This window comes from Bubalus bubalis, chromosome 2 (assembly GCF_019923935.1).
Source record: "Bubalus bubalis isolate 160015118507 breed Murrah chromosome 2, NDDB_SH_1, whole genome shotgun sequence".
NCBI classification, from domain to species: Eukaryota; Metazoa; Chordata; class Mammalia; order Artiodactyla; family Bovidae; genus Bubalus; species Bubalus bubalis.
In genome coordinates, this window is record NC_059158.1 from 78,044,155 (window position 1) to 78,056,254 (window position 12,100).

At 43.6% G+C, this 12,100-nt stretch overlaps 1 protein-coding gene across 1 annotated transcript in view; it reads right to left on the reverse strand.

The window, feature by feature from the left end:
- Nucleotides 1-12,100, reverse strand: part of MYO3B (myosin IIIB) — a 547,383-nt gene that overhangs the window by 111,857 nt on the left and 423,426 nt on the right. Inside the window, exon 31 of the mRNA XM_045163938.1 lies at nucleotides 9,358-9,457. Coding sequence (XP_045019873.1) covers nucleotides 9,358-9,457 — 100 coding nt within the window. The remainder of the gene's footprint in view (nucleotides 1-9,357; nucleotides 9,458-12,100) is intronic.

Here is a 12,100-nt window from a genome sequence, read left to right on the forward strand (position 1 = left end):
TAGATTCCCTTCCCATCTAGGTCACCAAAGAGCATTGAGTAGAGTTCCCTGTGATATATAGTAGGTTCTCATCAGTTGCTGCTGCTGCTGCTAAGTCACTTCAGTCCTGTCCGACTTTGTGTGACCCCATAGACGGCAGCCCACCAGGCTCCCCCGTCCCTGGGATTCTCCAGGCAAGAACACTGGAGTGGGTTGCCATTTCCTTCTCCAAAGCATGAAAGTGAAAAGTGAAAGTGAAGTCGCTCAGTCATGTCCGACCCTCAGCGACCCCATGGACTGCAGCCTACCAGGCTCCTCCGTCCATGGGATTTTCCAGGCAGGAGTACTGGAGTGGGGTGCCATTGCCTTCTCCGTCTCATCAGTTACCTATTTTATATACAGTAGTGTATGATTGTCAATCCCAATTTATCCCACTCTCTTCCCCCTTGCTAATGATAAGTTTGTTTTCTACATCTGTGACTCTGTTTATGCTTTACAGATAAGGTCATCTATACCATTTTTCTAGATTCCATATATAACTGATATTATACAATTATTTGTCTCTTTTTGACTTACTTCTGTATGACAATCTATAGGTCCAGCCATGCCTTATTTCATTCCTTTTTGGCTGAGTAATATTTCATTGTATATATGTACCACATTTTCTTTATCCATTTCTGTGTTGATGGACATTTAGGTTGCTTCCATGGCCTGGCTATTATAAATAGTGCTGCAGTGAATATCAGGCTGAATGCATCCTTTTGAATTATGGTTTTCTCCAGATATATGTCCAGGAGTAGAGTTGCTGGATCATATGGTAGCTCTTTTTAGTTTTTAAAGGAACCTCTATACTGTTCTCCATAGTGGCTGTACCAATTTATATGTCCACCAACAGTGTAGGAGGGTTTCCTTTTTGCCACACCTTCTCCAGAACTTACTGCTTGTAGATTTTTTTGATTATGGCCATTCTGACTGGTGTGAGGTCATATCTTGTAGTTTTGATGTTAATTTCTCTAATAATTATTGACGTTGAGCATCTTTTTCTGTGTTTTTGGCCATTTGTCTATCTTCTTTGGAGAAATGTCTATTGAGATCTTTGGCCCATTTTTTGATCGGATTGTTTGTTTTTTTGATATTGAGCTGCATGAGCCATTTGTATATTTTGGAGATTAATCTCTTGTCAGTTGCTTTGTTTGCAAATATTTTCTCCCATTCTGAGGGTTGTCTTGTTTTATTATGGTTTCTTTAGCTGTACAAAAGCTTTTAAGTTTAATTAGGTCCCATTTGTTTATTTTTGTTTTTATTTTCATTACTCTAGGCAGTGGATTGAAAAATATCTTGCTGCAATTTATGTCCATGAGTGTTCTGTTTAGATTTTCCTATAAGAGTTTTGTCATAGTATCCAGCCTTAGATTTAGGACTTTAATCCATTTTGAGTTTATTTTTGTGTATGATGTTAGGGAGTATTCTAATTTCATTCTTTTACATGTAGCTGTTCAGTTTTCCCAGCATCACTTCTTGAAAAGATTGTGTTTTCTTTTGTTTTGTCCCCTCAGTTGTGTACTAGGTGGCCATAGCTATGTGGGTTTATCTCTGGGCTTTCTATCCTGTTCTATTGATCCATATTTCTGTTTTTGTGCCAGTACCATACTGTCTCAATTCCTGTAGCTTTGTAGTAATCAAGATTGCTTTGATTATTTGGAGTCTTTTGTTTTTCCATACAAGTTGTAAAAATTTTTGTTCTAGTTCTATGAAAAATGCCATTGGTAATTTGATAGGTATTACACTGAATTGTAGATTGTTTTAGATGGTATAGTCATTTTGACAATGTTGATTCCTTCTGTCCAAGAACATGGTAAGTCTCTCCATCTGCTTGTTTTATCTTTGATTTCTGTCATCAGTATCATAGTTTTCCGAGTGCAGGTCATTTGCCTCCTTGCTGCTACTGCTACTGCTAAGTCGCTTCAGTCGTGTCCGACTCTGTGTGACCCCAGAGACGGCAGCCCACCAGGCTCCCCCGTCCCTGGGATTCTCCAGGCAAGAACGCTGGAGTGGCTTGCCATTGCCTTAGGTAGGTTTATTCACAGGTATTTTATTCTTTTTAATGTGATGTTAAATAGGATTGTTTCCTTAACCTCTCTTTCTGATCTTTCATTGTTAGTGTATAGAAATACAAGAGATTTCTGTGTATCAATTTTGTATCCTACATTTTTTACCAAATACATAGAAGAGCTCTAGTAGTTTTCTGGTAGCATCATTATATGTATAGTATCATGTCTTCTGCAAACAGTAACAGTTTTACTTGTTTTCCAATTTGGATTCTTTTATTTCTTTTTCTACTCTAATAGTTGTGACTAAGATTTCTAAAACTATGTTGAGTCCAACATGTCTAAAACTATGTTGAATAAAAGTGGCAAGAGTGGACATCCTTGTCTAGTTCCTGATCTTAGAGAAAATGCTTTCAGCTTTTCACCATTGAGTATGTTAGCTATAGGTTTGCCATATATGATCTCTATTATGTTGAGGTAGTCAGTCAGTCAGTTCAGTTGCTCAGTCGTGTCTGACTCTTTGCGACTCCATGAACTGCAGCACACCAGGCCTCCCTGTCCATCACCAACTCCTGGAGTTCACCCAAACTCATGTCCATTGAGCCAGTGATACCATCCAACCATCTCATCCTCTGTCGTCCCCTTCTCCTCCTGCCCTCAATCTTTCCCAGCATCAGGGTTTTTTCAAATGAGTCAGCTCTCTGCATCAGGTGCCCAAAGTATTGGAGTTTCAGCTTCAACATCAGTCCTTCCAGTGAACACCTAGGACTGGTCTCCCTCTAAGCCCAGTTTCTGGAGAGGTTTTTTTTTGTTGTTGTTGTTCATAAATGGGTGTTGGATTTTGTCAAAAGCTTTTTCTGAATCTGTTGAGATAATCATGTGGTTTTTACTTTTCAATTTGTTAATGTGGTATAGTGGAAGGGGACGACAGAGGATGAGATTGTTGGATGGTATCACCAACTAAATGGACATGAGTTTGAGTAAACTACGGGAGTTGGTGATGGACAGGGAGGCCTGGTGTGCTGCAGTCCATGGGGTAACAGAGAGTCGGACACAACTGAGCAACTGAACTGAACTGAATGTGGTTTATCATATTGATTGACTGTGTATATTGAAGAATCCTTGCATCCCTGGGATAAGTCCCACTTGATCAGAGTTCATGAAAAGTATTATAAACTTATTATAGGACAGACCTATCTACCCGATTGTGTCAGTGGGGCATGTGTGTGTATGCTTAGTTGTGTCCAATTCTTTGTGACCCCATGGATTGCAGCTCGCCAGGCTCCTCTGTTCTTGGAATTTTCCTGGCAAGAATACTGAAGTGGGTTGCCATTTCCTACTCCAGGGGATCTTTCCATCCCAGGAATCAAACCTGTATCCCCTGCTCTGGCACGCAAATTCTTTACCGCTGACCCGCCAGGAAAGCCCTCCCTGTCAAACCATGTTTGACTTAATGAACAAATTTGACTTATGAATGTGCTCTCAGAATGGAACTCGTTTGTATGCAGGGGACCTACTGTAGCTAAACTAAGATTCAATCCCAGGTCTGTCACTTGATTTTCTACTGGAAGAAGGTAACCCATAGCATCATAAGCATGTTATGAAAGAAGGCCACCACCCCTAGCTCCTCTCACACCTGCTGATATTTCCCCCCTGGTGTCATGGGGAGGTGGGGGTGTCTCTTAATATGTTAGTGCACTAACTTGGCCACAGGGGCAGGAAATGTGCACTAGCCCCCTGCGTGAGTGAAATGAAAGTGGAAGGAAAATTAGCATGGGAATTGAAGGGTGGGAGAGGAAAGGTGGGAAAGGAGACCTCCTCCAGATACTGACATGGAAAGAAAAGTTTTGTTTTGTTGAATCTTCTTAGCACTGCTACATATTTCTACAATGACCCCCCACACAGTCTGTCAAGATATGTGGCAATCTGTACTTCACAGCCCACAGGAAAATCTGGCCCACAGTCAGCCCTGATGGGAAGGCTGTTGCTCTGGCTCATCAATTCTGAGGTCAGCCCAATTGGCTTCAAGCCCTGGGCCGTAAGGATGACAAACGGGAGAAATATGTGTCCATTTTCCCCTCTTGCAAAGTGCCAGCTACCCTCGAGCTGTCTGAGTCATGAAGTTTCAGTCTCTCTTGAGCCTGAAGTGGCCCACAACGAAGCAGCTTCTCTGGGGGTGTTTTACAAGCTGCTGGGTAAAAACATCTGCACCAGCATGGTCAATCTGCTGCCTCCCTCATAGGGGCTTCTTTTTACACAACAACAGGCTAGCTGTGCTAAAGAATGTCAAATAAAAGCCTTGTGAGAGCTTTGCCATACGCAGGCCAAATTAAATTAAGGGGCATAATCCTCCCTATTGTACTTATCAGCATTAAAATGGAGGATTACCATCATGGGAACAAAGCCCCATGGCATAAAAGGCTACTTCCATTCTGTCATTCACTGTACACAGTTACAGGCTTACACAGGAAGTGGAACAGAGGAGCACCGGGCCAACCACTGACTTGGACTTGCAACATGAGCTTTCTTTCTCCCCAGTCAAGTGAGCCCCGCCTCACCACGTACCCATGGGAACACCTTTCCCATGAGGCCAGAAGCTTTCTCCCAAGGTTCAGAGCTGGAATTTTCTCCACCAATCACAGGCTGAGAGTTTGTTGCCCATCAGAATTTACTCCTTAGCTGGTTATGATTCAAGATTTGTTGCAATGACAAATAGAGAATATAGAATTAAAAAACAAAAAAAAACACAAAAAAAACCTGGGCTAGGCATTTGGAGCTGGGAGAGGCAACAGAATGTACTGGCTAAAAACATGGGCTCTGGAGTTAGAGTTGTGTTCAAATCTTGACTCTGTCACTTTGCTGACTAGGTAACACCAACAGCAAGTCCCTGGTACTCTCTAAATGTCAGAAATTATATAATATGTGCCTCTCCCACAGGATTATTATGAGGATTAAACAGAATCATTCATGCGAAATCCTTAACACAGTGCCTAGGAAGTTGTTGCTGCTAAGTCACTTCAGTCGTGTCTGACTCTGTGCGACCCCATAGACGGCAACCCACCAGGCTCCCCCATCCCCGGGATTCTCCAGGCAAGAACACTGGAGTGGGTTGCCATTTCTTTCTCCAATGCATGAAAGTGAAAAGTGAAAGTGAAGTCGCTCAGTCGTGTCCGACTCCTAGAGACCCCATGGACTGCAGCCTACCAGGCTCCTCTGTCCATGGGATTTTCCAGGCAAGAGCACTGGAATGGGGTGCCATTGCCTTCTCTGAGGAAGTTGTTAATGAATATCAAATATTAGTTGTTACTATTATTGTTAGAGACAGAAAATCCAGACTCAAACCCTAGACCTGCCATTTATTCTCTGTGACAGTGAGGGAACCCCATGCTAGCCAACTGGGGCAGGAGCAGGTAAATCTGATGCCTCCAACCCAGTAGTGGCCTCCAGTCCAGCATTTGAGAGCTGATTGAGTAGCCATCCCTGTGTTCATCTGACTCGTAGAGAACATCATGCAAAAGACTGGTGTGTGCATTCTGTGAGATAACTGTGAGGAAGACTCGCCACTGCCATAAATGTTGGGTGAGTCAGAACAATGTCCTCAACATGTCCTTGTCATTCTAGTCTCACAGTGTTTCTTGTCATGTCTGGGTCTTCCTTATAAACTCTTCCTTCTGATTTTGCCTTCCCTCCATCATTCCCTGTACGTATCTGTTCTGTCACTGCCTCTTTAGGATTCTTCTAGAACACTTTATGGGTGGCTTCTCTAACCCCTTTATTCTTTGCTTGCTTTCTTCTGCAGAAGCTGAAAATGCTCACCTTCCCAGCTTCCCTCGCTGGACTGCTCTCCCCTGCAGAGCCACCTCTGCAAATTTCATCTGATAAGATGTGAGAGGAGTGTCCTGGGGACTTCTAGGAAAGGTCTCCCTCATGACCAACAGGGAGAGACTCCTGACGATAGGCCTTCTCCATCCATCTCTTCCTTCCTTCTTTGGACAATGCCATGTGAACAAGGGATCTTTAGTATGCTGCTTCAGCTAACTTGTGCTTCTAAGTTCTGATGTGCTAGGATAGAGGGGCAAAGTAATGGAAGGAGTCTGTGTCCACATATCTGAGTGGCCAGCCCAGAACCGGAACTTCTGTCTTCAGACCTGTTACCCTGAGGGGTCCTTGAATCTGCTGAGTTTTGTTACTTGCTGCTGGGAGAGTCACCACTGGCATGACCCAGCTCTCTCCTCATTATGCCCCGCCTGACTGCCTCAAGACTTCCTTCCTTTCAGTCCCTGGGTTGATCCACAGGGCATTGAGGTGAACATCAAATACAGAGAGAAAGATGGGCTCCCACCTTCCCTAGGGCAAGGATGACCTGAAACACTATCTGACGAATTATTCTGAATCCTGTTGTTGCCACCACCACTTAAAGATTGAGGAGGGAGAACATTCCTTTCATAAAAATATGAGTTCTGAGGAGTGGTCTTGGAAATCAGCCTGACAAATTTATTGAGACCCATTGCATCTACTAGAAATAAGAAGAAGGAAAATTTGGCCCTTGCCCTTGAGAAGCTGAACTGCTGGCACATGGTCAACCACAACACCAGACAAAACATGGGGAGCCACAGAGAGTAATATACCCAAGTGGTCCCAGGACCCAGTCTGTCAATGTTACCACTCACAATGTCATAAAGAGTTTGTGTCAGAATACAAATCAGTTCAATTAGTTACCAAGTATCTTGTTTCATTTGGCTGAGACTATACATAGGGGAGGGGGAGCAAGACTTCCTTGAAGAAACAGTAGCGTGATGTACATTAGGACACAACCTCATTTTCTTATGAACCAGCCCTTTGAGTAGTACAGTCATAAATGGACCATGATGGTTCAAGGAGTGTTAAAGAGAATTAAGGACTCTGTAGAGAAGAGAGATATGATGTTGTATCTTGATGAAATAGGTAAGAGCTGAACTGAAAGGAGAGGACAGAGAGAACAGAAGGAGATGCACTGGTAGGAACAATATGAAGTCTGACTCCAGGAAGCCAGAGGGTGCATATAGGGTCACGCAGGAACTGAGTCTAGAGGACAAACTGGAGTGAGATAGAGAGAGGCTTGCAAAAGCAGACTGAGGAGTCTGAACCTCTTTTGGTCTGAAATAGGAAGCCACTAAAGTTCTTTGAGAAGTCAGAATATGCTTTAAGACAATTGATCAGGTGTTAGAAATGAAAGCTGATATGTACAGAGGAGAGAGTGGATAGAGACAGATAATAGTAGGTCTGGGCTAGGGAAGGATGCTAAACAAGTGATTGGAGGTGGGGTTAAGTGAGATGTAGGGATCAAAAATGAGCACCAGGTTTGAAGACCAGGTCACAGGAGAATGTGTGTAGCACTCATGGAAGTGGCAAGGTCTGGTGAGCTGGGGGAGGTCCTTTGGTGGGCTTTTCTGTTGAGGCTCTGGTGTATAGATCAGGAAATCTATGGGCAGCAGGAGGTGGGTGTAGTAGGGTGGAGCTCAGAACAGAGACCTGAGAATTATGCTGTCTCAGCTGAGAGTTGGTACCAGAATACACTTGTGAGAGAGGCTATCACCCAGGGAGAAGTGAAGAAAGAAGAGTCAAGGACTTGGAGACCTGCCTGTATTTCAAGGTGGGCAGAAGACCAGCAGGATAAAGACGGAGGACATCTGGGAGAAAGAAGCTGAAGACCACGGTGCTGCAGAAACTATGGACGAGCACAATTCATAGAAACCATGGTCCATGGCACCGAGTGTTGCATAAACTGATGAATACAAGGCTCTCTTAGCTGGGAGCTAAGCTTCCCAAGACTGTTTGAGGGATGTGGTGAGGGCACGGATGATTTCGGGTTTAGAGAGGCAGGGGCTGGTGAGGGAATGAGGCAACCAAGCTGGAAGTCAGTCTGAGGAAGTCTGAGGTGTAAAAGTAAGAAGAGGGAGGGACAGGACCCAGGGAAGACTTTTGTTAGATGGGAAGAGGAATCAGCAAATGGGGAAGAGGCAGCAGAGGGAGAAAGATGTGAAAGCCAAGGCTGGTCTGCCTGATGGTGGCAGGGCCTGGAGAGCAGGAACATCACAGAGGTGAGCCAGGGAGAGCTCACCTGGGTGAGCAAAGGAAGAATGGGCAGCTGAATAGAAGGAGCAGTTCTAAGGTAGAGGGAAGGGAAGTGGACATTGCTCACAGCACAGCCCTGATATTCTGAGTAAAGCTGGTCATCAGTGGAGGTTGATGGGAGTCAGGCTGGGGCTGACAAACTATATTCATTGACTTGCCCAAGATCACAGGGCTGGAAAATGCTAGCTTTAGGATCAGAACCCAAGTCTTCTACCTGCCAAGTTCACTGGTCTTTCTGCTGAAAGAAATTTTGAACTTTGTTCAAAATATGAGAGTATCTCTAATATGAGATACTAGGCCTATAATATTTCATCAAGTACCCTTACATGAGCTATTCTGACTATTAAGTACAATCTGCCCTCCATTTCTATGGGTTTTGTGCAAATCCAAGGTTGGTTGAATTTGTGGTTGTGAAACCCATGGATGTGGAGGGCAAACTGTACCACAACATTCTGTATGTAAAGGACTTGAGCAGCAGCAAAGTTTGGTATCTGTGGGGGCTCCTGGAACCATTCCCTGTGGTTACTGAGAGACAACCACAAACTACTTTAAAAGCAGCTCAAGCAATTTGAGACTGCTAGAGAAATACTGAGGATTTAATTTGTCAAGTTTCAAATAAGATGTCTCAAAAAATTATTTTTAGAAGTTACAAATTAAGACCACCTCTTTTTCCAAAAAGATGCAATGAATTTTCTAATGGCCTGCTTACTTCCTCAAAATCCTAGAGTAAGCTTTTAATGAAAATGATATCCCCTTTTTGCATTAGCTTAAGCCCACAGATTTTTGTCCTTTTAGGCTAGTCAGTTCTTTGGTGGGGCGGGAGCTGTCTTGTGCACTGTAGATTGGGCAGCAGCGTCCCTGGCCTTGATCCACTAGACATCCTTCACACAAAGCCCCTGTGAAGAGTTGTGACAACCACACATGTCCTCAGAAGGAGAGCGGGAGGGGGCAAAACCGCCCCCAGTTGAGAACCACCGTTTTAACCTACTGAGGCCAAATACAGGTTTCACTTCGAGGAGAACCCACAAGAAGGTTGTAACCAGATTGCCCTGTAGATCAAAGACTTTTGCCCACAGACTAATGAACTTCTGACATGGGGGAATCTGGTGGACAACACTTTTTGGCTCCACTCTCTCCAACTCACCAAAATAACACAGTGTAAGAAATACTTTTGTTTCATTGTCTGTTGGAATAAAATCTTACAGATAAGACTCACCAATTTTTCTCAGTGACAGGAGAGGTGCTTGAAGCCTCTGCATGGCCATTGCCGGATTCTGCTTGTAGGCTGCTTTTATGATCGCCAGAGCCCCTCAGAACTAAGAGAAAACAAACAAGTGCTTAGAGACTGAGGATAAATTCAGAGGTAGGCAGGGTTTGATTTCAGTAGCCATCTATTCTCTCCGCAGCACCTCGCTGCCTGTCGTGCTACTCCCTGACTTTCTGTAACCTTTGTCTAGGACACATCATCAAAACTGACTTCTTCTGTGATGACAGGCCTTGCTTTGTCCTCAGTCCCAGCTGGCAAACTGGATAAAATAACTCATCTTGTAGGAAAACAAGCCACCTGTCTATGACAATAGATATAAAGAGTAGACAGATTGGAGGCCCCAAGGTGAGGAAGTTGGTGAGCAGAACACATGAGCTGGAGGGGTGTGGTGCTGGACAGTCTTAAGAGTCCAGCTTCCAGTCCTGACTGGGCTGGGCAGAGCTGCCTGTGGGTGAGGACAGTGGTCAAGAAACACCTTCACAACGTGTGTAAGTAAGTGAAAGTGTTAGTCACTCAGCCATGTCTCACCCTTTGCAACGCTATGGACTGTAGCCTGCCAGGCTCCCCTGTCCATGGGATTCTCCAGGCAAGAATACTGGCGTGGGTATCCATTCCCTTCTCCAGGGGATCTTCCCAACCCAGGGACTAAACCCAAGTCTCTTGCACTGTAGGCAGATTCTCTACCGTCTGAGACAATGTGGGTAGGATTACTACAACTAGGGATTCATTTCAGGAGGAACTCAGTTCTGTACTGTGATTGAGGACAGCTGACTGAAGAGTTTCTCGAGTGAGAGTGACAAGCACAATTCCTCCTTTTATGACCAGGGCAGCTGTGACTAACTAACAATGCCTTCTTCTCTTGAACTTTCATTCAGCTTCAAGTTCCTTTCTAACACCATGTTTCATGTCAGTGGTTCTCAAGGGGTGGGCCCCACATTATCACAGCAAATCAAAGACACATCACAGAAAGTGTCAACATCACCTAAAAACTTGTTAGAAAATAAAATTCTTGGCCCTCACCCTGACCTAAATGAATCAGAAAGTCTGGGGGTGGAGGCTGGCAATCTGTGTTTTTAACAAGCCCTTGAGGTAATCAGGATTGATGTTGAGGTCTGGAAGACACTGCTCCAGATCAACAATTATTAATCTTGACTGTACATTAGAATCACCCAGGAAGATTTTAAATATGCCTGAACCCAACTCCCAGAGATTCTGATACTGGTCTGGTGTGGGGTTGGCATCATTTTTAAAAAGCTCCCTAGATAATTTTAAGGTGTGGCCAGGGTTGAGAACCATAGTTACACATTGTTACCACCAATCCATTAGGGTCAGAAGGAGACTCTGTACCTATTTACTCTCCTTATTTTAGACCATCTAGAAAGAGCCAAACCAAAATACAACCAATGAAGATAATCTACACATTTTTCAACTGTGACATAGGGTGGAAGCTGCATAAAATATTGAAGGTTTCTCTTATAATGATGGAAAATATAACATGATAAAAATGGAGTGCATTAAAAGAAATATGGGGGAGGAGGTCCTAAGATGGCAGAGGAATAGGACAGGGAGACCACTTTCTCCCCTACAAATTCATCAAAAGAACATTTAAACGCTGAGTACATTCCACAAAACAACTTCTGAATGCTGGCAGAGGACATCAGGCACCCAGAAAAGCAGCCCATTGTCTTTGAAAAGAGATGTTTTATCAACAGTGCTGTATAGAAGGAGAAAGAAGTCTTGAGACTACTGTAAAAATAAGAGTGAAAACCAGAAGAAGGAGGCTTAAGTCCAAATCCTGAGAACATCAGAGAACTCCTGACTCCACAGAATATTAATAGATAGAAGCTCATCAAACGCCTCCATACCTACACTGAAACCAAGCACCACCCAAGGACCAACAAGTTCCGGAGCAAGACATACCATGTAAATTCTCCAGCAACACAGGAACACAGCCCTGAGCTTCAATATACAGCCTGTCCAAAGTTACTCCAAAACCACTGACATCTCATAACTCATTACTGGACACTTCATTGCACTCCAGAGAGAAGAAATCCAGCTCCACCCACCAGAACGCCGACACAAGCTTCCCTAACCAAGAAACCTTGACAAGCCACCGATACAACCCCACCCACAGCGAGGAAACTCCACAATAAAGAGAACTCCACAAACTGCCAGAATATAGAAAGGACACCCCAAACGCAGCAATATAAACAAGATGAAGAGACAGAGGAATACCCAGCAGGTAAAGGAACAAGATAAATGCCCATCAAACCAAACAAAAGAGGAAGAGATAGGGAATCTACCTGATAAAGAATTCCGAATAATGCTAGTGAAAATGATCCAAAATCTTGAAATAAAAATGGAATCACAGATAAATAGCCTGGAGACAAGGATTGAGAAGATGCAAGAAAGGTTTAACAAGGACCTAGAAGAAATAAAAAAGAGTCAATATATAATGAATAATGCAATAAATGAGATCAAAAACACTCTGGAGGCAACAAAGAGTAGAATAACAGAGGCAGAAGATAGGATTAGTGAAGTAGAAGATAGAATGGTAGAAATAAATGAATCAGAGAGGAAAAAAGAAAAAATGAATTAAAAGAAATGAGGACAATCTCAGAGACCTCCAGGACAATATTAAACGCTCCAACATTCGAATCATAGGAGTCACAGAAGAAAACAAAAAGAAAGA